At 45.9% G+C, this 26,722-nt stretch overlaps 1 protein-coding gene across 1 annotated transcript in view; it reads right to left on the bottom strand.

The window, feature by feature from the left end:
- Positions 1-1,120: 1,120 nt before the first annotated feature.
- The window catches only part of TMEM201 (transmembrane protein 201), a 44,283-nt gene continuing 18,681 nt past the window's right edge, over positions 1,121-26,722 (bottom strand). Inside the window, exons 5-11 of the mRNA XM_035118993.3 lie at positions 25,957-26,357; positions 24,002-24,205; positions 10,762-10,985; positions 8,724-8,795; positions 6,783-7,061; positions 4,928-5,059; positions 1,121-4,209 (exon numbers count right to left, since the gene is read on the bottom strand). Coding sequence (XP_034974884.2) covers positions 4,112-4,209; positions 4,928-5,059; positions 6,783-7,061; positions 8,724-8,795; positions 10,762-10,985; positions 24,002-24,205; positions 25,957-26,357 — 1,410 coding nt within the window. The 3' untranslated portion in view covers positions 1,121-4,111. The remainder of the gene's footprint in view (positions 4,210-4,927; positions 5,060-6,782; positions 7,062-8,723; positions 8,796-10,761; positions 10,986-24,001; positions 24,206-25,956; positions 26,358-26,722) is intronic.

A 26,722-nucleotide genomic window follows, 5' to 3' on the forward strand; every position in this document is an offset into this window, starting at 1 on the left:
AAGAGCTTGGGCAACTGAATCCTCAACACACCTTATGGAACAATAAAGCAAATTGTATCTGTGACATCTATCAACAGAAAGGAGGTCTGACACAACCACACAACCCAAGAAGCAGAACCCGTATGTTTGTGTGCAAGTTGGAAGGTGGATCCCGCAAAGCTTGCTTGCGTCACCCTGGCTGATACAAAATGAGACTAACGTGCCAGGCCAAAGGATTCTCTCTCAGCGCCAAAACCAGAGCTGGTTTAGTTCACAAAGGTGGTAAACCTGTGACAAGCTGCAGGCAGGGTCCCATGACCTGTTAAAGCAATACCCTTCAACACAGTATGTCGAGAAATATTCTTGCACAGATGTTAGTTTGAACATAACATCAACCCATGGTTATTAAGCTACCGTAGGTTTAAATTTTTTTAAAAAAACATAGTTCAGCATTACAGAAGCTTAACTATGGACATATTAACTATGGTTACAAACTTGTTAACCAGAGTTTGTAGTTGGTTTTCATCTACAATACTGTCTTACTTATAGTACAGTACATTGATTATTGCCTTCATTTTATCAATGGTCTCGTTAGACAGTAAAATTTGTGTTAAATTGCTGTTTTAGGGGGTGTTTTTCATCATCTGGAACGGATTAATCCACTTTCCATTACTTTCAATGGGAAAGTTCGCTTCAGGTTAAGTACGCTTCAGGTTAAGTACGGACTTCCAGAACCAATTAAATACTTAACCTGAGGTACCACTGTATAGGTGTTTGTCGCCCTGTTTGCCTTGGGGGATAAAGGGTGGGATATAAATTCAATAAACAATAAATAAAATTGTATCTCGAACCTGCATCAAACATTAGCCTGGGACAAGAGATCTGGGTTCAAATCCCCATTTGGACTGCTCCGTTTAACTTTAATCTAATTTGCAGGGTTGTTTTGTGAGGATGATATGTCAACCATGAGCTACTTGGACGGGATAGATTTCCTCCCTTGCCTACCTGTCTAAGTTACGAAAGGAATAGAAAGTTGTTTGCAAAATGATCAAAGGGGTGAGTCGGTTTGAAATTGAACGTAAAAGCTACACCGCTTTTGCAGTTTTTCCTTCCCATTTAAGAAAGTGATGGGACAAGATGCTCAAGATTCAATTTCACTTTTATTCTCCACTTTTATAATGAAAAATAATCTCTCAAACACAGAACATAAACTCCCTGGAGGAATGGCAGGGGTGGGGGGCAAGAAGAGGGAAAAGAACAAACCCCTCGCATCCAAACCCCCAAACTAAAGACACAAATTTCTCACCGAACTGTACAAAGTTAACCCCACCCCACAGTCATATTAAGTACAAAATGTACAACTTTTCTCAGTGAAGGAAAATAAAAACCAGGACTCTGCCATTTTTCTTCTCTTATGACTCCCACCCACCAAATCCCCACCCAACCCCAAAAATTCAAGCCTCTCAGGAACACAGTGTATTTCGATAGTAAGAGTTAACTCCTGAAGGCAGTTGCTTTTACATTCACCAGGGAACTAGTCCTCATGAGGCTTCTGGACAAGCTGCTCAAAGGATGCATTCTATATGTACAGAACTATCACCACGTGCCTATAACCCCATCAGAAAAACAGTGTCAGTGGCCAATCCCCTCTCCGTCTGTTGCAAACAATGTACATGTGTGTTTTTAAATGTTTTACTGGACACGGAAGGCTGGTGGGCAAACAATAGCTATCCCCCACCCTTTGCTCCCATAAAGAAATTGGCCACTTAAACCCAGGTTCTTAGTTGAGAATTGATAGTTATTTAAACGCAGGTGACTGTGCTGCATTCAAGTTCAATAAAAGAGTGAAATGGTGGGTTTTTTTGTTTTTGCTGCCAACAGACAGGGCTCTATATATAAACATTGGCATCATCAAGCGATTTCCCCACACACCAATACTTTGTGCAAGGGGAAAGGACAATAGCAAGACAAAGAAACACATCAATTGCATTAAGGCGGAAAGGAATTAAGACACAGACGTGGTGCTTTCAAGACACCTTTACCCCATTTTAGTTGGGCGCGCTGCGATTTGAAGAATTTGCACCAGAGTGATTGCGATTGAGTGTGTTTTAGCACCATATGCAAAGGATTCTGCCTCCCTCCTCCCTTCTTAGGCAGAGAGAGCAGAATGATCGCTCCCCACCTGCCCCACAGGGAGCCAAAGGTGGTTTGAAAGATGGAAAGATATTTACAGTGTGGTGTGTAACCAGTGGCCTTCTCTTCAGATGTTGCTGGAATAGAGGACTATGAAGAAATACAGCCTGCTTACAAACAACGCCCCCCCCCCACCAGGTAAGGTCTAAGATCACAGGCTTAATTTCACTGCTAGTGAGCAGTCAGTCGCGGCACAGAATTACACACCTCAAGCCTGAAATATTTTCTGCAACAAAAAAAAGCTGAGCTATTTGGCAATGGGCACATTTTCCTGGGCTGCGGCAGAAGCACTTAACTTTTGGGAATACCCCGAGGAAAGAGAAGCAATTTACTGAGAGGAATTAAATTTCGAGTTTCTGCCCATGTTAACTGGCAGTGCTTGGATGCCCACCCAAAAATACAGCATGTAGAATGTAGGACTGGATACCTGTGAAGCGAGACGTTTTGGAATTACTCTTAGGAGAGGGATAATTTTTTGGACCTAGCACCTGTGATCTGGTTCTCTAAAACAGATGACGAGCAGGAAGTGGTTGACGTGTGACTAGACTCTACCACCAGACAGCAGGTGGCAACATAATACCTGATTGATTTATATAAAAAATAAAAATAAAATAAAATCCCTGCACACAGATAACTAGTGTGTCAGTTCAAACTTCCCTGATTTGCTAGCTTTTTAAGTGCAGGGATTTACTTGTTTGTTGCTCAGAGGTACAGTCACACAAGTCGTTCCACCTAACAGTTTTTATGCATACAATCCAAGCACAGAGTCTGACTGATATAGCAAGCACCAATTTCATTTTTGAGTTTTGCAGCACAGGGCAGAATTTCTTAACCTGACCTACTTCAGCTTTTGGCTAGTTAAGAAGATATATATAAGTTTTGAACAAAGAAATCCACACGTCACAGATGCAGTGGGAGACAGACCTCTGAAGCTGCAAACAGTGGCCAGTTTCTACAACTCCCTGCCTCCCAGTTCTGGCATTTCTAGTACATCACATTGAGAGCAAATTTCTCAAAAATCCAACTCAGAAACACCCAGCAAACACCCTGGCCATCGAGAGCCAGAGTGTATATCAGTGACATCAGAACGTCTTGTTACAGTAGAAGTGGTGCCTGTACGTGAGGCAAAAATGGAGTTACGATACTGGATACTGACTTTAAAAAAAACAAAAGCTAAACAAAACCCCCACAATCCATCAATCTGCAAAACATTGCAAACAAGTACAAACAGATACGATGGCAGCACCAATAAATGAACTGCAGCTGAGTGGCAAGTGGTTAAGGAACTAAGGTGAAAAAGAACGCCACAGAATGAGTTAATGTGCTGGTCCTCTCCCCCTCCTTCTCACTAGAGAGGGAAACTGAGAGAAAGTCTTGTTAGGGATAACGAGGCCAACGAAGCAGCGAAACGTCATGGAACTACTGGAGAGCAAAACGGCATGTTTCCCGGTCCTTTGGCAAACGAGAAGTCAGCAACGCTAACGTTTCATCGTTAAACAAGGGGAGGAAGAAAGTCCCTTGGCCATGGCCACTCCATCAACGTGCCACCCCCGTAAAACAAGAACAACCCAGCATCTTCAAGCTCATCCTGATAAACCGGTTCTGTACAGAGAAAGGTGCAAAGTAACTGGAGAAGCCCAACACTGGCTGAAACAGCCCCGCCATCGCCCAGCATGGGTCACAAAAGTTCCCTAAAAAGAGAAAGTGTTCTGCTTATAGGCGAGGTCAGCAGCGATTGATTGGTGTGTGTGTGTGTTCTCTTGCGGTCAGCAGTTTGCGGCTGGCCAAGAGGCAGATATGACGACAGAAGGGCTGCACAATGGTTGGGTCCTCCTCATCCTAGAATCGCCACCCCCCCTTCTCTCTCTCTTTGGAAGGAGTGCGGCGACAAAGAGGAAGTGGCGGTGGTGGTTTGGCCATCACTCCCCAGCAACGTGGCTCAGCGCAGGTTTTGGTAGAGGTAGGCTGATGTGAAGATGGCGTTGACGGTCAGGCTCACGGCAAGGAGACCTCGGAGCACCGAGCTGCCAAGGCGGCCTGATTGGAAAAAGAAAGGAGTCCGGAGAAGGAAGAGGATTAGCAGCATGAACCAACCAGTCGGCTCATAATTATCTGCCACAGGAGGGTGGCAACAAAAGAGCAGGGGCTTTTCGGTGGTGGCACCCTGCTTGTGGAATGTTTTCCCCAGGGAAGCTCGCCTGGTGCCATTGTTACATTAATCAGGTGCCAGGCAAAAAGGTAACTTTCTAACCAGGTCTTTGACTTTAAATCAGGGCCGTCTTAAACGCCCCTGCCGCTGTGGTGCGCCGGATCTCTCTGGCGCCCTCCCGCCCCGTTTCCCAGCGCGGTGGGCGGGTGGGCGCAGCTGCGTGGTGGACCGGCGGATCGGCCGGCCAGCGGGCGGGCGCAGCTCGCGGCGCCTTTCTGGCGGGCCGGCGCCATGGTGCCCTGCGCCACCGGGGGTCTACCTAGAGCCGGGCCTGCTTTAAATGATGGCTTTTAATTTTGTGGGGTGGGGAAGGGATATTTTAATGTTCTGGTAGTTATTTTTTAAAATAAAATAAAATATTTGTTTCTTTTTTATGCTGTTTTTCTTTGCATGTCTGTTTTTGTTTTTATCTATTATCTAGGTAATGTTTTTCAATTGCTTTCATATTTTAATTATTATTAATTATATTTATTAGACACATTCTTGCCATGGCAAACCATGTTTTAAGCAAAAAAAACCACAACCCAAACCCTGCACAACACTCACCCCTCCATCCTGTTAGTTCCTCGCCTTTCGTTGTGGTGTCCACCACGCAGCTCGATGAGTGCGACGAATTCTCTCCTTTCTTGACAGTGCCGTCGCTGCAGATGCTCCCGGCTTCCGTTATGGCTCTCATATCTTAAAAAAGGAGGACAAGGCAGGGAGATAAGGGTTTGCAGAAAACGTTTCTTCTGGTCGCTGTGTGGGTTTTGGCTTTCCTCCCTCTCGCAGAACACTAGAAGTCAAAAGGTGTCAAATGAAGCTGGAAGATTCAGGGCAGATAAACAGAATGGACTTCTTTACATGGCACATGGTTAGAAAATGGAACTCACTCCCACAGGAGGCAGAGATGGTCACCAAGCTAGATGGCTTTAAGAAGAGGATTAGGACAGGCATCCCCAAACTGCGGCCCTCCAGATGTTTTGGCCTACACTCCCATGATCCCTAGCTAACAGGACCAGTGGTTGGGGAAGATGGGAACTGTAGTCCAAAACATCTGGAGGGCCGCAGTTTGGGGATGCCTGGATTAGGAAAATTCATGGAGGAGATGGCTCTCAAGAGCTACTAGTTGTGATGGCTATGCTCTAAACAACAAACATCAACAACAACAACAACAACAACATTTATATGCAACACATCTTGTTGCCCCAGCTATACTGGGCAACTCCTAACAGAATATTAAAAACACAATAAAAGTATTTAAAAAACAATAAAACATCAAACATTAAAAACTTCCCTAAACAGGGCTGCCTTCAGATGTCTTCTAAAAGAAAGATAGCTGTTTATTTCCTTGACATCTGATGGGAAGGTGTTCCACTGGGTGGGCACCACTACCGAGAAGGCCCTCTGCCTGGTTTCTCTTAACTTCACTTCCCGCAGTGAGGGAACTGCCAGAAGGCCCTTGGAGCTGGACCTCAGTGTCCGGGCTGAATGATGCAGGCCTGAGGCTGTTTAGGACCTCTTTTTCTACTTAAGAGTGGCATGCTGGATCACACCAGATCAGAAGCATTGCTGCCTCAAAGTGTGGAGGCAGAGCCAGCGGCGGAGAAAGGCTCTTGGGCAGTGGGCCGACGTGCCCAGGGGTGGGGCGGGGCACGCAATGCCCATAGGGACGGCATGGGGCACGCCATGGCAACCATAGGGACAAAACAGGGAGCGTGGCACCCATAGGGACAGGCACGTAGCCTAAGCCACCCTACAGCGGGGGGGGGGGAGGCAGTGGGCAGACAGCACGGAGCTTGTGGGCGCTGAGACGTGTGGCTCATGCATGCTGCAGGCCCCGCAGTGATGAGTGCCGCCCGCCATTTTATCACCACCCATCAGGGTGACACCCGGGGCAGACCGCACCCCCCTTTGTATGTTCTTGGGCAGAGCACAGCCACCCTGGCTAGGGTAAATAGCTGAGGCATTAGCATTCCTGAACGCCAGTGGCTGGAAACCTCTGGTACTCAGGGCCTGTTTGTGGGATCTGGGTGGCCGCCGTGAGAACAGGATCCTGGACTTAGATGGGACCCCTCTGGCCTGATCCAGCAGGTTCTTCCTCTGCTGAAAAACAAACAGAGTTGGCTGGAACCAGCAGCACTTTGCCAATAGCTCCAGGGAGTTTTACTCTATTCCAGCTTTACCCAAGTCACTAGGGTACTGTTATGCTCAGGTCCTGCCCGCACCTGGTTGGCTACTGTGTGGACAGGATGCTGGACTAGACGGGCGCAATGCGAGCCCATCATGGCAGCCACTGTTGCACACTTCGTGCCCGAAGGGACTGCTCAGTTTTCCAGGCACAGCCACCGGTGCCTCAACTAGGATAAACCGCAACCTTGGCACAGACGATTCAAGTCCCACCTCCTGGTTGCGTACGTACCATGCAGTCCCCGCTCGCTTAGGTTCCTTTTTGGGAAGGCGGGCTGCTCCGTGGCGAAAATGTTGCTCTCTGAGTGGGCCAGGTCCTCCTGCTGCTGGGCCTCGCTGTGAGCTGAGAACAGCATCAGCCGCTGGCCCTTCAGGTTGAGTCGGGCAGGGCTGATGAGGGGCCGCCGGTAACGCAGGGAGCCAGAGCTGGAAGCCACGGAGCCAGCCACGGATGGTGCCGGCGAAGGGACAGGGGAGGAGACACAGCTCCCCGAGAGGAGGGAAAAATATTCTGAGAGGGGAAATGGGAGTAGGAAACAGAGAGAGAGAGGGAGGGAGGGACAGCGTTTCAGTATATGTAGAAATCAGGAAATGGGGATTTTGGGTGCGTAGGCGCCAAACTGTTTGTTAAAAGATTTGTTTATATATAGTGAAGTCATACAAATATATATTGAAGAGGTTTACATCAAAAAGATGAAAACCATGCATGAAGCAATTAAAAGCAAATTCGAGAGCAAAGAAGTTAAAAGCAAGCAGCACTAAACCACTGTGGAAGGACAAAGCATGTTCCCTTCCCCTGAAAAGAAAGAAACCCTGGGAACTGCAGTTTGTTCAATGGCGCTGGGAATTGTAGCTCTGCAAGGAGTAAACCACTGTTCCCAGGTTTCATTAGGTGAAGCTGTGTGCTTTGAATGTAATGGTGTGTATGCAGCCTTTATTTATGATATTATTATTATTATTATTAGTAGTAGTAGTAGTAGTAGTAGTAAATCTAGATAGATGCCCTTTAATAATTATTCCTTGTGCGGCTTACAACAAAACAGTATCAAAGGTAATGTAATATATGATAAATTAGAATCAGTAACAGACATAAAGGACAGATAATAAATAATAATAATAATAATATTTATACCCCACCCATCTGGCTGGGTTTCCCCAGCCACTCTGGGCGGCTTCCAACCAAATATTAAAAACAGTACAGCATCAAACATTAAAAACTTCCCTAAACAGGGCCGCCTTCAGTTGTCTTCTGAAAGTAGAATAGTTACTTATTGCCTTCACATGTGATGGGAGGGCGTTCCACAGGGCGGGTGCCACTACCGAGAAGGCCCTCTGTCTGGTTCCCTGTAACCTCACTTCTCGCAATGAGGGAACCGCCAGAAGGCCCTCGGTGCTGGATCCCAGTGTCTAGATCAAAAACGAACTTATTTGTTGCAAACCACCCTGGGACCCTGCTGCTATAATTTTTTAATTCTGAATTTTAAAATTGTTGCAACCTGTGCTAGGATTTGCTAGTGAAATCCTATAAATTTAATCATAAATGATAATATTACATGATAAGCTGCTTTAAAACGTATTAAAATGTAATTCTGGTCACATCTACACTGGACCTTGAAAGCACATGACTTCCCCCAAAGGATCCTGGGAACTGTAGTTTGTTAAGTGTGCTAACCCTGCAAGGAGGAACTGCGGTTCCCAGGATTTTTCGGGATGGGGCGGATATGGTGCTGCTAGTAATAGAAGTCTTGGCACTCTTCAGCCACGTTGCTCAGAATGTTGTTCTGTGTGGGTTATCTGAAGAGGCGATAGCAAAACCGGTTTAGAACCAGTGCAGATCTGTTCCTTTGGTGGCTCCTGCCACCGAAGCGTTTCCAAATTCGGCAGGTCACAATAGCTTGCTCACACTGGTGACCTGTCTGTCACCCTTCTGAACCCTGTCCGGTTCTCTTCCCCACCAGACAGGGTTCAGAAGGGTGACAGACAGGTCACTGGTGTGAGCAAGCTATTGTGACCTGCCGAATTTGGAAACGCTGTTGCAATATAGGACCACAAAGGTTTCTCCCTCTGTCTTTCGTGTGTGTGATTTGTTCAAAAAAGAGATCAGTTTCTCTGCTCGTTCTGGAACTTCCTCGCAAGTTCAAGCACCCCAGAACAATGTCCTGGCCCTTCTCACCTGATGTAGGAGACTCTTTGGAGTGAGAGGTCTGGGATGGTGGCCGGCTCCCGCTGAAGAGGTAGCCAGAATCTAAAAAAATAAAAATAAAATGAAATTACATGCAGCTACAGCAATCCCCAACGACATAGGAGAATGCTAAATGAATGATAAGTGCCAAATAATGCATTTCTGAGGGTCTGGAGGTCCAAGGCTGTCGTGAGAATTATAGGTAGGTAAAGGGACCCCTGACAGTTAGGTCCAGTCGTGACTGACTCTGGGGTTGCGGCACTCATCTCGCTCTATAGGCCGAGGGAGCCGGCATTTGTCTGCAGACAGCTTCCGGGTCATCTGGCCAGCATGACAAAGCTGCTTCTGGCGAACCAGAGCAGCGCACGGAAAGGCCATTTACCTTCCCGCCGGAGCGGTCCCTATTTATCTACTTGCACTTTGACGTGCTTTCGAACTGCTAGGTGGGCAGGAGCAGGGACCGAGCAACGGGAGCTCACCCCGTCGCAGGGATTCGAACCGCCGACCTTCTGATCAGCAAGCCCTAGGCTCTGTGGTTTAGCCCACAGCGCCACCTGCATCCCGGGTGCTAAAATAACAAGGAAGCTGCTTTATAATTAAAGTTATTTCCATGGTCCACCTTGCTCAATACTGTCTACACCGATGGGCAGCAGCTCTCCGAGATTTCAGGGAAGGTTCTCTCCAGGCCCAAGTGCAGATGCCACTGGCCTATGCCCCTTCCCACTATAGGAAAGTAAGAGTCCTGTTGGGCTGGCTCAAAAGCCCATCTCAGTCTAGGATCCCATCTCCTGCATGGCCAGAAAGCCCCAAATCAGGATAGGAAGGCATCTGGCACTTTGTCTCCCCAGTTCCTAGTGCTGAGGTAGACTGCGCCTGAAAATGGAAGTTCAACTTAAGATGACATAGCTGTTCTGCAGACCCCACCCAATGAAGTTGGGTCTTTCCAGACAGGGATGAGATGACTGTATCGATTTTATCCAGAGAAGCTTTCCGCAGAGGGTGGTTGTGCAGTATACACACACACACACACACACACACACACACACACACACGTTGAGAGAAGATGTTGCGTCAAGCCAGGAGTAAGAAAATCAAACCCAGCAACTACGAAAAGGAATCCCATTAAGCTGCCGGTTTCCGAAAAGCGTTAGGAGCGCTTCTCGTTCCGTATCCATCTTGCATTTCTCCCTCGGCCCACCCCCAGCTCCCTCCTGTTTTTCTCCTAAAGCCCTTTTGCTCAAAAGATCCTTCTGTTTTCCTTCTCCTACCCACAGCCCCGAAGCTTGTCCCAAGCTGCCAGGAAAACATTACAGGATTATAGAACGTTAAAAGTTGGAAGGGACCACAAGGATAATCTGGCCCAACCCCTTACAATGCAGGAACCGCAGCTAAAGAGCATGTCGAAGGTGCCCATCCCTTTGTGGATCTGCATCTGTACTGTCATGCACCGAGCAGACGTCTTCTGACACACACCTGCAGCTGCATCAGTCCTGTGGTCTCTGTAGTCAGTTATTAGCTAGCAGGGCAATCTCAAGGTTCTGGTGCACAAACCCCTTATGCAACTCAAGACCAGGATACCCGAAAGATCCTCTCACCCCTTTATATGCCTAGCCGATGATAGAACTCTGCAGGCGAGGGCGTCCTGCAGATACGGTACCACCTTATGAGGAGTCCCGTTCTGCACAAAGTAGGAAGCAGGCCTTTAGTGTGGAGGCTTCTGCCATCTGGAATCTCCTCCCCTTGAATATTAGACAAGTGCCATCTCTTAGGCCCTATGAAAAGCCTTCCTCTTCTTCCAGCAAGGTTTTTAAGGTGGAAGATCTTTCCCGGTTTGCATCTGTCTTGGAACTGCCTTGAAAGATATTTTGGGGGGGGCAATGTTTTACTCATTTTTGAAGCTGTTGTTAATGATCTGCGGGGGCTGCCTTGGGCTCAACTTCCATCGCTGCAAAAGTGGGGTGCAACTGCGAAATCAAATAAAGAAATGCTTTGGCTTGTGGCTATTGCCTTGCCTCTTTTATGATCTTACCGGTTCGGGCCAGAGAAGGGATGGTGCCCAGAGATAGGGCCCGGTTCAGCCTTCCAGGGAGAGAGGAAGAGGAAGTTCGGCGCGGTGAGCGGAACAGTGCCTGGCTGGTCAGTGGAAGCATGCTGGGAGGAGTCGGGATGAAGATGGAGGGAGAAGAAGGAGGTGACGGAAAGCCAAGATCAACGCCGTATGGAAATGGAGAGAAACCATCCCCAGAGAGGTACCTGTGGACGAGAGACCCGAAAGGGCTATTCACTTGGTAGGCTCAGTCCACTGCAAAACCATTTTCACAGAGCAGTTTAGTACACAGTTGAAATTATTGCCATGTCAGTATATTATCAGCCCACAGAGACAGTATTCTGAAGAACTAGGGTCATAATCCAACAAAGGTATCCTCGGCGCAGGTTCAATGAAACTGATGAACTGAAGTCAGCTATGCCTATTGGCTTCATTGGGTCTACTCTTGAGTAGGGACACATTCACAGCATACTATTTAAAGCTGTATGGTACCACTTTAAATAGCCGTGGCTTCCCCCAAAAGAATCCTGGGAGCTGTAGTTTGTTTTAAGGGCGCTGTGGTGTTAGGATATACTGCAATTCCCTGCACTGTTACAATTCCCAGAGATCCCTGGGATTGAGTGTGAAGCTACTTGGGGGGGGGGGTCTCTCACCAGCTTTCAGCATACACAACAAATGGTAGCTCCCAGAATTCTTTGAGGGAAGCCAGGACTGTTTAAAGTGGTAACATGATGCTTGAACATGGTATAGGTGGAATATAGAGTACAAGCCTGTCAGCGACAATAGAAACTTCAGGATACAACCCTAGTCACTGTAGTTCTTCAGAGTAATGGAAGTCAGAACAGACACTCATGCAGAGACACAACATGGAGCCTTCTTTCTGGGTGGTGCTTTCAGCTCCTAGGACCCTTTAATCCAAGGATGGAGAGCCTGTGACGCTGGGGCTGATGTCCTTTAGATGGTTTTCATCACCACCATTATGTCTTTTAATCGTAAAGGGTTTCAAAAAATTGTTACGACAATGCTGGGTGGTAGGTCTGATGAGAAGCTGAGATGATTAACGGCTTGCCCAAGACCACCTTGTTAATTCTAACAAGAGATTTCCTGATTCACAACTCGAGCATTTAGCAACACCAGACCACAAAGAAACATGAGAGTTGGAAGGGACCACAAGAGTCATCTAGTCCAAGCCCCTGCAACGTAGGAATCTTTCACCCAACGTGGCTAAAACACACAACCCTGAGATTAGAGTCTCATTTTCTTACCAGCAGCTATCCCGCTGTGCTGTCATACACTTATGAAAATGGTTTGTGAAGGTGTAGAAGACAATGTTCCCAATACTGTGATCAGGAAATTTCATTTAAAGAAAGCAAATCAACACACTTAGAGGGTAAATCCTATTGGGATATTTACCTGTGTGGCACCATGAATGCCCTACTCTTATGTTAAGATCAATGCCCCTGTTAAGACCTGTCCCAGCTGCATTGAATGGTTTGAAAACAACTAGAGATTGGGAGAAAGAGGTCTAAATGTCAATACTCTCCATGCTGCTGAAAATATCAACAGAAAAGCTGCCTGATTCTAGTCTGAGAGGACTCAAAAATCTCTATCTTCCATTCTTTTAAAAGAGAGGAACATGTTGCATGTTTTTCCTAATATAATTATAGAGGTCCTAACTTCCAGAAGGCTAAATTATTAAAATGCGCACACACACACACACACGCAAATGCTTCTAGTCCTCATTATTTTGTTTTTCAAAGCTTTTAAAGTTCTTGCCCCTACACACATACATCCCCACAGTGAATGCAAAGACACTTCCTCCTCCTCTTGCCTTGATCAAAAAGTGGCTAAATAACTGAGAGTGCAGCTACTTGCAATCCTGGGGTGGGGGTGGGGGGGTGGAGTATAATGGTTGCTCCACAGCAGGGCTGGAAGACAAAATGATCCCTATTGATTTCAAGAGGCCAACAGCACCTGAGACAAAGTTCTAGATGGGGTAGAAAGGGAAAAGTTGCCATAGCAGGGTTGAAATTCAGCAAAACCACACTGAGGAGGCATTGTTGCAGGTGAGATTATTTGCCTATTAATATTTTGGGAACTGAGCCTGTGCCAACGAATCTAAGAATGTGCACCCCCTCCCGGACTCCGGCTATTGCCCTGCCTCCAATGTCAGTATGCCCCTGGATATCAGTTGCTGGGAGTCACAAGTGGGGAAGAGATCCTGTTGCACCCAGGACCTGCTTTCAGGCTTCCTATTTGGGCCATTGGCCTGATCCAGCAACCAGGCTCCTCTTAAGTTCTCAAAGTACCCTGTCATCTGTAATAGGCTCAGCAAGTGCAGCACATGCAACGGGTTCCGGGTTCAATTTCTGGCAAATGTTGCCTGGGAGAGATGCTCTGCCTGAAATCCCGGAGAGCTACTTCCGGTCTGTGAGGACAATACTGAGCTAGATGGAATCAAAGGCAATTTCCTGTGTCCCTACACTTTCAGGGAAGGTCCACAGCTCAGTGGTAGAAAACTTGCTTTGCCTTCAGAAGGTACTAGGTTCAGTCTCCTGCACAAACTCCTGCCTAAAACCCTGGAGAGTAGATAGCGGTCCATGAAGACATTACTGTACTGAGCTAGCAATGGACGGATGCTCTGACTTAGTATAAGGCAGTTTCTTATGTTCTTATACATGTGCATGCAGTATAAGAAGTTACATCATTTGCTAAGGGCTGATACAGGTAACTGAAAGCCCTCCATCACCTACCTTGTCTTTGGGGATCTCAATCATCCATCCATCCATCTGTCCAAATCCCAGACAAAGAACTACACCCACGTCCTGCAGTGTGTGCATTTCTCATGCCACAGTTCCTCCTAAAATCCCGGTGGCTCATGGGCGCTCATCGTAAGATTTCCCCTTCCCATTAATTAAAGCTTCGTGGTTACAAGGCAAAATGGCTATGACAACAAGGCATTTTTGTTGTGCTCTTCAGCTGAAAAAGGCTCCCAAATACCCACGACAGGACAGCCCTTGTGTCCCTCAGGCTCACAACCTAAGAGACATGGCACAAAAGGAAAAAAACCGACCTAGGCGCGAAGAGGGAGCCTAGGCACAGATTTTGTCTCAGTTGCATCTGCAGCAGCTAAAAATGTGTTAAAACCTAGTCAAAAATCCCAGAGCTGAACAGAGGCATCGAGCAAACTTTTTAGGATATAAAGAACTACTCTGGGAACTCTTCTCTGTAGGAGAAGATTCTTGGCTAGAATGTCTACTGCAAACGTTGGAAGCCTAAAACCAGGAAAAACTCCACTCTGCCATGAAGCTCACTGGGTGATCTTAGGCTCGTTGCATTCTTCGCACAGTCATTGGGAAGATAAAACGGAGAGGTGGAGTAGAAGAGCCACCATTTATAAGGCTGAACCATGGGGATTGAAAAACAGTTGGGGAATTTCATCAGAATGGCTTCAAAAACAAAGCCATTACCTGCTGCTACGTATCAAAAGGATGTGTGCCAAAGAGGACTTAAAGTAATTTTATTCCCCCCCCCCCGAAAACCAAGGGTTCTTTTCATGCATGAAAAGCATTTGACTTCACATATGTGGCTTATAGATGGGTGCACCTCTGCAAATAGACTGTGACAGTAAGGTTAACATACTGTTTTGTTTTTTTAATTCTTTTTATAATTAAAGATTTTCTTGATTTACAAAAATATGTGCAATGTCTCTCGTAACATTTTTACAAATCAGGTTAACATACTGTTGGAAACTACAAGCAAATGCCCATTTACTTTGAAGTAAGTCATGCTGAATTCAATAGGATTTGCTTACCAGAAAACCTAAACAGAACTGGGTTGCCTCTATTTGTGCTTACTTCACATCAGCTCCAGTGTGGATGGTAGCTCAATCTTATCAGGACTTTAAAAAGAGAGATGAGAGCTGCCTCATATATTTTTAACAAATGCACTTTTAAATGCTGCAAAATGCTCTACTTCTCCCCCTCCCTACTCGCCAACTTGCAAGACTCTTATGACCTGCTTTGCATTCCAATTCCGGCATCATGGATAGGCCAGTCATCAGGGCTCATCTGCATGCCTCGCGGCCATTGGCTAAGAGGATCCTGGCAGGGAGGGGGGGGCGCCATTCAAAGCTGTAGAACACAGAAAGCAGCCCAGACTGTCTCCTGCTGTTGGATGCAGAAGAGAAACGTTTATGGCAATAATAGAGGTGGACTCCCCCCCCCCTTTCAGAAAGAATGTAGAAGAGACCTTATTAATCTTGAGGGATGGAGAACCATGGTTGATGAAGCCATCGCCTGTTGGGATTTCACAGGAGATAATTTGGATCATGGAAGCTGGGAAAAAGTAAATTAAGCGTGCAGAAGATTTTCTCTCTCTCTTTGGCCTTGAAAGAACTGCACCCCCCCCTAAGATTCTCAGATTCTGTGAGTCCCATATATATTCAAAGAAGGCAAAAGTGAAGTGTTTGTTAATGCCAGCCATGGATATTGGGCTGTGGGAGGATGCTTTAGTTGGGATTCCAGCATTACAGGGGTCGGACTAGATGACCCTTGGGGTCCCTTCCAACTCTTCAATTCTACGATTCGGTTGGAAGGATCATGGCCCTTCTCTTGCACACAAAAACACTCATCCTTTGCCAGACCTAGGTTTTGCAATTTGAATTCCTCTTTCTGTGTCTCATCCATGAGACTCTGGAATCCAGGGGCCCTCCAGATGTTTGGGTACTACAGCTCCCATCAGTCACAGATGGCTGATGGGAGTTGTAGTCCAAAACATCCAGAAGGTACCAGATAGACGAAGGATTGCAGCAGAACCACAAACCTCCTTGTTTAACATGCTGTGTGCACGATGCTCTGAAGGGCAGAGAAGACCGTATACAAACATTTTTTAGAGATGCAAGCATTGCCCTGAGTCAGCTCTTCCACCAGCCAGGAATCTGTAACAGCAGCTAAGCTTGGGAGGGGTTCTTAAGAAGGCAGAATATCACAAGAATGGCAAGATGGGTGGAATAAGAGGCAAGGACTAGTCAAAGCACATGTTGCAGTGACCCACAGAAGGCCATGGGCTCAGCAACAGCTACAGACATTTGGTTAAAGCAGGTCTCAAGATTCACTGCTAGGCAAATGGATCTCTCAGGGGAATCTTGAGCTTTTGGGCCTGAGAGGTTGTTTCTGGATACAAAAGTTTCTTCTTTTGAAGGGTGGAATATCTAGTACCAAGAAAAGACTTTTAACAAAACGTAAGTTTTAAGGAGCAAATTGAAGTATACCACTAAAAAAAAGCCAAATCATCCATAATGCAGATGCTAATTCTTGTCTGAAGGATGGAGCTGGATAGCTCAGTTGGTTAGAGCATGGTGCTGATAATGCCAAGGTTGCAGTTTCGATCCCCGTATGGGACAACTGCATATTCCTGCACTGCAGGTGCTGGACAAGATAATACTCAGGGTCCCTTAAAACTTCACAATTCTATGGTTCTATGAATATACAAAAAGGAGGTGGTCTTGGGTAGCCTCTGAGGGGGTTGAGGGATCCCTCAGGCTTCTTGGTCAAAAAGATTCCTTTCAAATCCCAAGAGCTTTCACTTTGGAACAAGTTGGGGAGACATTCAAATCCGAGATCAGCTAGAATGAGCAGAGGCGGAAAGAGGCAAATCTTTGGCTGAGGTTGGCCTTCGCCAGGACACCAGGGGCAAATCCAAAAGACTGATGTTTTGTGGAAGTGGGAGTTGTACCCGTTCCAAACTCCCTTCAGCTCAGTCATGTGACCTAGCAACACAGAAGTTGCACCAGAAAAAAAAGGTGGAAGAAGTCAAACTTTATTTTAAAGGCTTCCCCCCACCCTTCTGCCAGGCTTGGGCCAGCTCGGCTGCCAGTAGCTCCACTCCTGAACAGAATTTGGAACAGGCATAAAATAGACCAGCATAATTTACCTTGACGCAGATTACGCTGGCTTCCTATTGTCTGGCTTGCTCTCTGTTACTAGTCCTCATGGTGCATTGGGGGCTGGGTTTCAAGATTCATTGATTCTGTACTACAATTTCTCTGTTGGCGATTAGAACAAATTGCCCCACCTGCAGTACTGGCAGCCAAGAAAAACGGGAAAGAAGCCCTTTAAAACATCCCTGAACTCAGCAACGCAAAACTGCCAAGGAGTGGGAGCAGTGAAAGGAAGGCAACAAACAAAAAAGAAGGATGTGGAGTCAAAAGCGCTTTTTGAAAAGGTTTATGGCTAAGGAGCCCTTTATTTTTCAAAACTTGGCAGTTCAAGTAGTGTTTACAACAATGATAAGTGTGTTACTGAACAATGAGGCACAGTTATGCTACATAAAATATGAGATTTTTAAAAAAGCTAATAATAATAATAATAATAATAATAATAATAATAATAATAAAGACACATCAAGTTGATCATGGGACAGTGTACAGTGCTGAGTGAGGTATATGCTATGTGCTCACAAATCTTCTGGGTTTGCAGAGGAAGGGGAGAAAAGGAAAGCTAAACTCACACCGAAGGGGACACATGCACCTTGAGGCACAAATCAGTGTGGGGCAGCAGAATTGCACCTTTTTAGCCCAAAGGGAATCCGGACCAAATTGAGAAAGGGGAAGGAAGAAGAGAAAGACCACCCCCCGGCACCTGGCTGAGGTGTGGAAACTTTGGATGAATGGAAGTAATGTGAGTTTATATCCCCATTCCAAATCATGCAAAAAATGTCTCTGGATCATAGGTGACGCAGGATCACTCCAATACCATTCACCCGGAGAGTATCCATTTTACATTTTCTCATGTGCAAGCCTGCTCATTCTTCCCTTCCCACGATTTGATCAGTCAGGTGTGCAGAACCTTTGATCCTCCAGATATTGTTGGGTCTACAGATGTAGTTAGGAACTACGGTATAACTCCCATTCTTCCAGGCCACTGACCATACTTGCTGGTCCAGCTGATGAGGAGTTGAGAGTTCAGCTACATCTGGAGGCCCACACCTGACCTTTGCCCATAGTTATCTGGGCGAGATAACTATGTACCTTTGAAGCAAGCCAAGCTGTGAAAAACAACTTCAAGCCATGGCTTAAATATCCTTGGCTTATATTGAAGCGGGTAACCACGGTTTCCTGGTTCGAAAGGAAAAAGAAAACTAGGAAACTGTGGCTAGTAAGAGGCTTCTGACTGTGGTTTTGCTGCAGCAAAAGAGAGGAGTGAAAAGGAAGAGAGCCTGGTCAGACTTAAGAAGCCGAGGTATGGATTGTTTGAACGCTGCCACCTTCTCGGTCAGGGCCACCATGCAGCAGGTTCTCATGCCCTTCCCGGCAGCCACCAGGAAATCAGAACCTTCCAGTGTGATGGCTCAGATCCACTTGGCGAGTATAACTCAAGGAAGCCTGTTTTTCAGTTGTTTTCCTGCAACATTCACAATGTATTAAAGAGCAACTTTTAATGCACACGCGCACGCACCCACACAGACACAGGTTTTAGGGATGGGGAACCTGTGGCCCTCTTGATGTTGTTGGACTCCAACTCCCATCAGCCCCAGCAAGCACAGCCAATGGTTGAAAGCGATGAGAGCTGAAGTCCAACGACACCTGGTAGGTCTACAGCTTTCCCATAACCTCTTTTAGGGTTAGACACCACATTGCAACAGAGGTTTATGGGTGCATTCTCTTTTTTAAAAAGAGAATCTGATCACAGCAGTGAGGGGCTCCAATCCAGAATCATGTGGCACAGGAGGAGGAGAGTATTAATTCTTCCTCCTTGTGCTGTTCTCCCGATGAAACCCGCCGCTGCCCCCTCCCCCCCACCTGCTGCTTGTCCTGGTAACAAAGGTACATTTATGTCTTTGCTACTGCAGAATGTTTTTCCTTTGTGTCGGGTAAGGCTGGGGGAGAGATAAATAGCTCCCTCACTCCATGCCACAGTCCCAGGTCCATATCAGAAACCCACTTGCCTACCAGAAAGGAATTTCGAAAGAGACTGGGATGCATTCGCACATATCCACCACAAGGTGTCATTTCGTATTGCTTTGATAGCGTTCCTAGTGATAGGGCTAGCAGTCCTCCAAACAGGCCGAACCATTTTCCTGAATGGATATGCTCCTGTAAATATATCCTCAAAATACAAGGGTGACATATGCCTTCTGTCACTCAACCTGCGCTGGGGAGCCAGGAAGGAAGGGGCTGGAGTGATGTTCCTGTCCTACGTGAAGCAATGACATCTAATTTGCATAAGGACCTGCCCAGTGGAGCAAGTGGGAGAGGTAACCATTCAAGGATGCCCTCCTCTCTTCAGGCAAAGTGATAGAATTGTAGAGTTGGGAGGAATCCCCAAGGGTCATCTAGTCCAACCCCACAGCTACATTAAACAGGGCTGCTTTCCAAGAGTATGAAACACGCTAGAAGGCTTGAGCCAGCCCATAATTCACATTTCACGTTTCCATTGAAGTTTAGACCATACTAGAACTCCCCTGCTGAGGTTACTCAGAGGGCTGCAACACATGTTCAACAGCAAGAACACATTAAGACCACAGAAAGCATGTGGCTAGCATGCCCTTTTTAGCCTTAGGTCTTCTCATCTCAGTAATGGATTGCAGGATGCTCTTTATCAGTCATGGGCCAGGGAGCTTGATGATGGTTTAGCAGGGCTCTGAATGGACACTTTGCAATGTCCTGGCAGCCCAGAACTGCAAACCATGATTTGCCATAGCTCAGCGGTAAAGAATCTGCTTTGCATGCAGAAGGTCCCGTGTTCAATCCCTGGATCAAGGGTCTGACTCTGTATAAGGCAGCTTCCTTTGCAATTACTGAAAGAAAAATGCACACACCGGGGTCCCCATTCCATCATAAAGGGACCCCTGTCCATTACGTCCAGTCGCGGATGACTCTGGGGTTGCGGCGCTCATCTCGCTTTACTGGCCGAGGGAGCCAGCGTACAGCTTCCGGCTCATGTAGCCAGCATGATTAAGCCGCTTCCGGCGAACCAGAGCAGTGCATGGAAACGCCGTTTACCTTCCCGCCAGTGGTACCTATTTAACTACTTGGACTTTGATGTGCTTTCGAACTGCTAGGTTGGCAGGAGCTGGGACCGAGCAACGGGAACTCACCCCGTCGTAGGGATTCGAACTGCCGACCTTCTGATTGGCAAGCCCTAGGCTCAGTGGTTTAACCCATAGTGCCATTCCATCATAGAACCTAGCGAATTTCACAGAAGACAGATTGATATTCACACATATACACCCTTCAGAACTAGACACTGTTCCTTCAAAGTCAGGTTTTATCAAGCTTTTTTTTTCCAGGGGGAACAAGGCAATAACGGCTACACTTTTCCTTACCGTAAGTAGTATTCAGAGAAGGAAAAACTGTTTATATGACACACACCCCATTCCCCTATAACCTACCTTCTATTTTTGTGACTTTAAAAAAAGAAGAGCTTTTAAAAGAAAGGAAGCTATTTGCCTCTGTTAAATACGCTTTTAATATAATAATATTAGAGAATAAATAATCATGTTGGCTAATGAGGCTAAATTCAATCGCCAGCCTTCATGCAATGGCAAAAGAAATAAAAAAATGTTTCCTGTTTGCAAAAGCAGGCTATTTTTAAAAAAACACAACAACCAAAGTTAAAGCGGTTTTTAAAAAGCAAAGGGAAGCACCATCCATTGAGCCACAAATACACACTGCCGGAAAGAAGGGAGAGAAAGAAAGTAGAGATAGAGGATAACGTGTTTAGGGTAAAGTATAATAGCAGCCCCCACACCAACCACACACATGAAAAAAAGAGGAACATGCAAAGGTTAAAGAACAGCAATAAAGAATAAAATTCATCATGCTAGGAATAATAGCTTGAGCCCAGGCTACCTGAAAGATCCTATTTCCTTATACAAACCTGCCCAATGCTAAAATACTCAGGTGAGTGCCTTCTCTCAGACCCATCAACATCAGAAGTACGAGAAAGAGAGGGAGCCTTTCCGGTGGCTGCTTCTACAATGCAGAATTCCCTCCCAAGAGAGGTTAGCCTGGCTCCCTCTTTGTTATCATTCTGCTGGCAGGCTAAGATCCTCCTGTTCAAACAGGTCTTTGGAAGCTAAGTGCAGGGGATCCTGCTGTCAGGGCAAACTAGATTTCAGTGCATGGTGCTAAAAGTGTTCTGATGTATTTTGATTATTGTTTTTCAATAGTGGAAGACAAGCTTCCCTCTAGGATGGCCACTCCAATCTATTACCCCTTCTTCCCTTGCAACACGAAGCCATGGAGAATGGTGTTAAGTCTCATGCAATCACAGCACAGCTGGCGTAAAGAAGCCCTAACCGGCTCCCGCCTCAATGAATGGTGTGCGCATATCGCAGAATATTTTCTATGATCCCCTGCAGCCAGCCACAGACAAACGAGATTGCTTAGAAGACAAATTTCAGATTTGGAACAAGTCTGGAAATCTCTGCCTTAAGCGTGTTCTGTGGAAGGTAAACAACACGCCTGAGTTCTGTGGCAGATAAAAAGGGGAACACTGTGTGAGTGTTCCTTCAAGGGAGAAAGCTAAAATATTATAAATAGAAAGACTGTAAAACGCGTGCAGAGCCTTCCCACTCAAGCTGTGAACCAATCTGGTAATAAACAACCACAAATACGACATTAAAGGTCATCAGTCTATCGAGGGCGCGGTCCACAATTAAAAATAAAAACCCTGGAAGGTTTTCAGAACAAGCACTGCAGCAACTTCATACAGAGTTGCAATGGGCACTTTCCTCGCTTTCAGCGTAGGCCGACAATGCACCTCCTCACCCTGGCCTCTGACACCAGATACTATTTGGAAGAAATATAGCAATTAAAGCATCAAATGGCACTTCAGACAAGTTTGTCCTGGTGGGATGCAGCTAGTCACTGAAACTACACATCTATTATAGTGACAGAAAAACCCAGAAACCTTACATTCTAATAGCAAATGAAGGCCTTCTGAGCATTCTATCTTCAAGGCTCTGTAGCCACCACCTTTGGAAATAGCATCACTTATCAGAGCAACTGATGGGAAGGAGAAAGCTGAAATAGTCTACTGTAAGAATTTAAAACTTGTTCTGTAAGTTGCTGCAACAAATATATATTTAGGGTCCACACTCTCTTTCCGACTGTAAATTATTTCAACCAATTTCAATCTTGTTATTTTAAAAAAACAATTGTTTTAACCCCACCTGGGGTCACCTTACGGTGAAGGAATCAAATAACAATGATAATAAACATCCCTAGAGATCCTTCTTTGTTGTCTTACAGGATTAGGAACATCACTACTTTAGCAGGAAAAGCTGCCAAGAGACAACTCATGAGGGTCACAGGAGTGCTCTGATGTAGCTTTGCTAAAGGCAAACAGCAGAGGGCTGATCAAGCCCTTGGATTGGGTGGGTGCCACAGAGACTCCATCCCTGGGAGTTTGTGTGTGATGTGTGCTGTAAAGTATAGTTTTTTTAAAAGCAAGGTTATATTTAAAAATGCCAGTGCAGAACTGGCACTGCTCCAGGTGCCACATAATACCCGTTCTGTATTTGCAAGAAACTCATCTTTTAGTTTCGCGGCACCCACTTTGGAACTCCCTGCCTATTGACACCAAACAGACGCCTTCGCTGCAGTCTTTTCAGCACTTGTTAAACATGTTTCTATTTAGACAAGCCTACCCAGATTGCTGCCAGGTGTTTAATCTGTTTTTAGCTCATCACTGATTATTTCGTAGGTTTTAAATAGTTTTAACTCTTTTTACCTTTTTGTAAGCTGTTTTGAGCCTTTTTATTTTACAATCAGGCAGTGTATAAACGTTATGAAATAAAAAATATATATTTAAAAAAGAATGACGTACAACTCCATACCAGCAAATAAGGCAGAGATATGTTCAATAAAGAGACGCAGGACTTTCAGTGAATGGAAGAGACTCAGCCAGGCACCCTATTGTTTGAGCACTGAATTCTTGGCAGACATCATTGTAGACGGGAATAAGAAGCAGAAAGGAAGGGTTCTTGGCTCATTTCGGCTGGCTCAGCGTACAGGAAGCTGCCAACATCACTGCGCCCTTTCCCCCTTTAAAAATCAGCATCACAGTGTGGCTGATGTCACTGTCTTTGACAGAACGACAAGCATCCTGATCCACTTTGGATCCCAGGATGGCTGGAACTAAGGCTTAAGGGCAGGGCTTTTCGGGGGGGGAGGGGAGAAGACTGGGGGGGGGGAGAGAGGCTAAAGTGGCCATGCATTAAACAAATATTAGCACAACGCAACTTGAACTGAAATCAAAAGAGGGTGTTTTGTTGCTGTTTGCTAATTAAGTCACACACGCCCCATTATCTCAGAAATTAAAAAGACACAAGCAGCAACATGCTGTTAATTGAGAATAAGGAAGGCGGGGGGAGTCCAGTTTAGAGCCACTTCAAGTCCACTCCACTATTTATGTAGCATTGTTATGTAAATGTACATCAGTATAAAAATTAGAAACTCCAAAACACCAAGCAGACCTAACCCCTTAAAGCATGCCTACACTATACATTTAAACTAGTTTCAATCAAGTTGGAACCATCACAGCTCCCAACCAAACAAGGAATCCTGGGAAATACGATTTGGTTCTAAAGGGTCGCCAACTACTGATTCTCGACACTCGCAAAAATTTCAAAAAGAAAATGCATGTGCACACAAAATTCTTCAGAGTATTGAGGGAAGACATAACAGCAAAACCCATTTCAAACTGGTTTAGAGTCTGCAGCACTGATGGCAAGTAAGTTGAGTTGAGATAACACACGGGGATTCTCACTGTGAATAGCTGGTGGTACACACACCACAAAAAAGGAAATAAGAGAGCCTTCCCACCTCCAAATAAAAACAAAAACCAAGATGGACGACATGTTATGGGGCAATTCACACAGAGCGGAGCAATTCACAGAGTGTGATTTGTTTTGGAAGCGTCTGGGATTTAGATGGAGGAGGATGAAGGAGTACTGGTGCAACTGGGAGAGGTCTGCAATTGTGCTAAAGCCAGCTGGGAGAAGGAAGACGCTTCACAGTTTCTTAAAGGTATAATAAGAAAGGAGGGAAGAAAGTGTGTGGGGGAGAGAAGCAACCTAAAACAAAATTAAAAGGGGGTGGGGAGGAAGAGAGAGGAAGGGAGAGAAAAGAGGAGCGCCAGCAGCAGTGAATTTGAAGGCTTGGATTTTTCAGGGTATTTGTCCCACCCCCGACAGTCACTGTTCTGGCTCTGACCTTCGGGGCCGGGGTCTCCGCTGGCCCGTTGGTTTCCGGGTGGCCACAGCAGCCGCAAAGCCCACCAGGCAGCACAGCGAGGTGGTGCCGAACTTGGCTGTGTCGAGCCAGCTGGGGGTGTCTGCCTGCAGGTAGCGCTCTGCCAAGTGGAAGCCCATCACCAGGAGCCACAGGATGGAGGCAAAGGCATCGATCCGGCGAAGCCTGAAACATTGGGGGGGGGGAAAGAGTTTAAAAACCAGCCTCCATTGGCTACAACATGCAGTAAGAACCAAGGTTGGAAGGAGGGGGAAGAGACCATTCAGGCCTACTCCATAGCAACTCGGAGCAGGACCTTCTGGGTGGCTGCCCCAATCTGTGGAACAGCACCTGTTGAGATACAGCAGGCACCCCTTTATCTGTACATTTCAGAAACAATAACACTTCTGTTTCTACAAGCTTTTCCAGCTGCATGCAGTGTGCAAAATTAGGCAAGAGCCAAGCACATTTTGCACCTGTCTTTTGACCTCTTGTGACCACTTGAAGATAACTGGGTGCCAGGATGGAGCCTGAAATCCACTGTCTGGGGATCATTGAATCTGGACTGTTTTCACACGTTAATGCCCCATCCTGTAGAATTCTATCAGTTATGTTTTATCTGTACAATCAGAATGAATTTCTGGAACCAAAATGCTTTTTCTAGGCAGCCTGAGCAGGAGCAGTCACCATTAAGAAAAAGAGGTTGGAACAGGCCAATATATATGTGGGCTGTCCCTGGATCAAGTGACTTTTCTTTACATTCTCAAAGCTCTTAATCTAGCTGAAGATTGCCATCTGAACTAGCCAGATGTTTAACTGAGAATCAATCAGAGCCAGTTCATTGTTTGAAAAATAAGACTTCAGAGCCGCCTTACCCCAAAATGGAAACTAGACATTCCATTTTGGCGACTGTTACCATGGTTTAAGGACCTATTTGGCGCCTAGATTATATATCTGAGTTTCGTACTCAAGCTGTTTTTTTAAGTTGTTCCTTTAGCTGTTTTTGGTTTAAGTCAACTTGAAACATATGTGAAAGGCAACCCGTAAATTAATACATCATATAATACACACATATATTGAACAGAAACACTCACAGGGAGGTGCTGGATTGTATCCAACACTGGTCCTACTCAAAGACCCACTAAAATCAACGGCCGTGGCTAAGGTCCATGCATTTCAATGGGTCCACTCTGAGCAGGTAGAGTGTTGGCCACAATCCTAAGACTCCACCATCCTTTTAGAAGTGGGGTGGGGAACCTGTGCCCCCTAGATGTTGCTGGTCTCCCAATTCCCATGGTGGGGGAAGGGTTCCTTTAACCAGCAGCCCCCTTTCTTTTGCTTTCTAAATCCCCAGTGTTTGATTAACAGATGGGTTTCCTCTTTTGAACGTAATTAACATGCCAACTAAATGCAAAAGTCAGTTTTGACTGCAGCTGCAAAGACACACAGCCAGGTAGAAAATCTAGTAAAAAAGGACTGTACAAGCTGCAATGCAGAGAAGAAAATAAACCTGTTTCCAATTAAAAAAGTTAAGGATCTTCAGGAAATGTGACTGTCTTACTCCAGCAAGGATTTTAAAAGGTGAGCATTTTATGGTTTTTATGGTGATTTTGTTATCGTTGCTTTCTTCTCTGTATGGCTTCTACATACAATGCTTAGAAACGTTAATAATTTATTTCATAAAGTTTACACACACCGCTTACAAAACCGTCAAACCGGTTTATGAAGAGAATAAAACAATAAAATTATCAGTAAAGAAAACAATTTGAAAATATTCAAAAGATAAAAACCGGCAATAAACTTTTTAAAAAAGATTAAAACACACATCAACAGTCTACATGTCTGGGACATTTTTATTTCATAAAATGTATAATTCATAATTAAGCAGTACATAAGTGCCACGAATAAAATAATTAACCCCCCCAAATCCCCCATACCTAATCCGTCCTGCCAGCAGCATGGCTAAGGAGCACGTCAGAAGCCCAAGGACGACCACCGCGATCTGGTGGTTCTTCCCGTAAGACCAAGCCACTCTCAGAGTCTCCACGACTTGCTCTGGCAACAGCCGGGTCACTTCCTGCCAGCTGAGGACTTCCAGGAGAGTGCCGTTGCCCGGTGGCGGCACTGCTGGTGGCGATGAGCCAGTGTCGTTCCTCACTGGCCCGGGGCTTGCCGGAGCAGGAGTTGTTGCATGCTCAGGGGAGAACGGGTTGCCCGACCCGTACAAGGCCATCATGACGAGAACAACACAGCTGAGGAAGGCCAGGAACCGGAGAGCAATCACTTGGGCCGGCGTGGTTGTGGCTGTGGTGGTGGATGAAGCCGCAGCATAAAAACTCTGCAGGGGAAGAGAAGAACCTTCAGAATCACAAGATTACAGCACAGGCTGTGTGAGTCGTCTTTATACCTACATGGAAGGGAACGCAACTGTGCGGGATCAAGCTGGTTCTCTTGGCAACTTCTGAGCTAACAGGCAAGAAATGCTTGCATTCTAGGTAGGCTTCTAAACCACTGGAAAGGTGATGTGACCCAAGTCGCATGTAATGCTAAACTGTGATGTACCATATGACCCAGGTCCCATGTAACACTGAACTGTGGCATAGCATAGGAAACAGGTCACATATGACCCTAAAATGTGATGTAGCGTAATGGTTGGCAACTTGCAGCCTCACCCCTAATTTCATGCAGCCCTTGGTCCAATTT

This window comes from Zootoca vivipara, chromosome 6, assembly GCF_965207765.1.
Source record: "Zootoca vivipara chromosome 6, rZooViv2.hap1.1, whole genome shotgun sequence".
In the NCBI taxonomy this organism is placed as follows: Eukaryota; Metazoa; Chordata; class Lepidosauria; order Squamata; family Lacertidae; genus Zootoca; species Zootoca vivipara.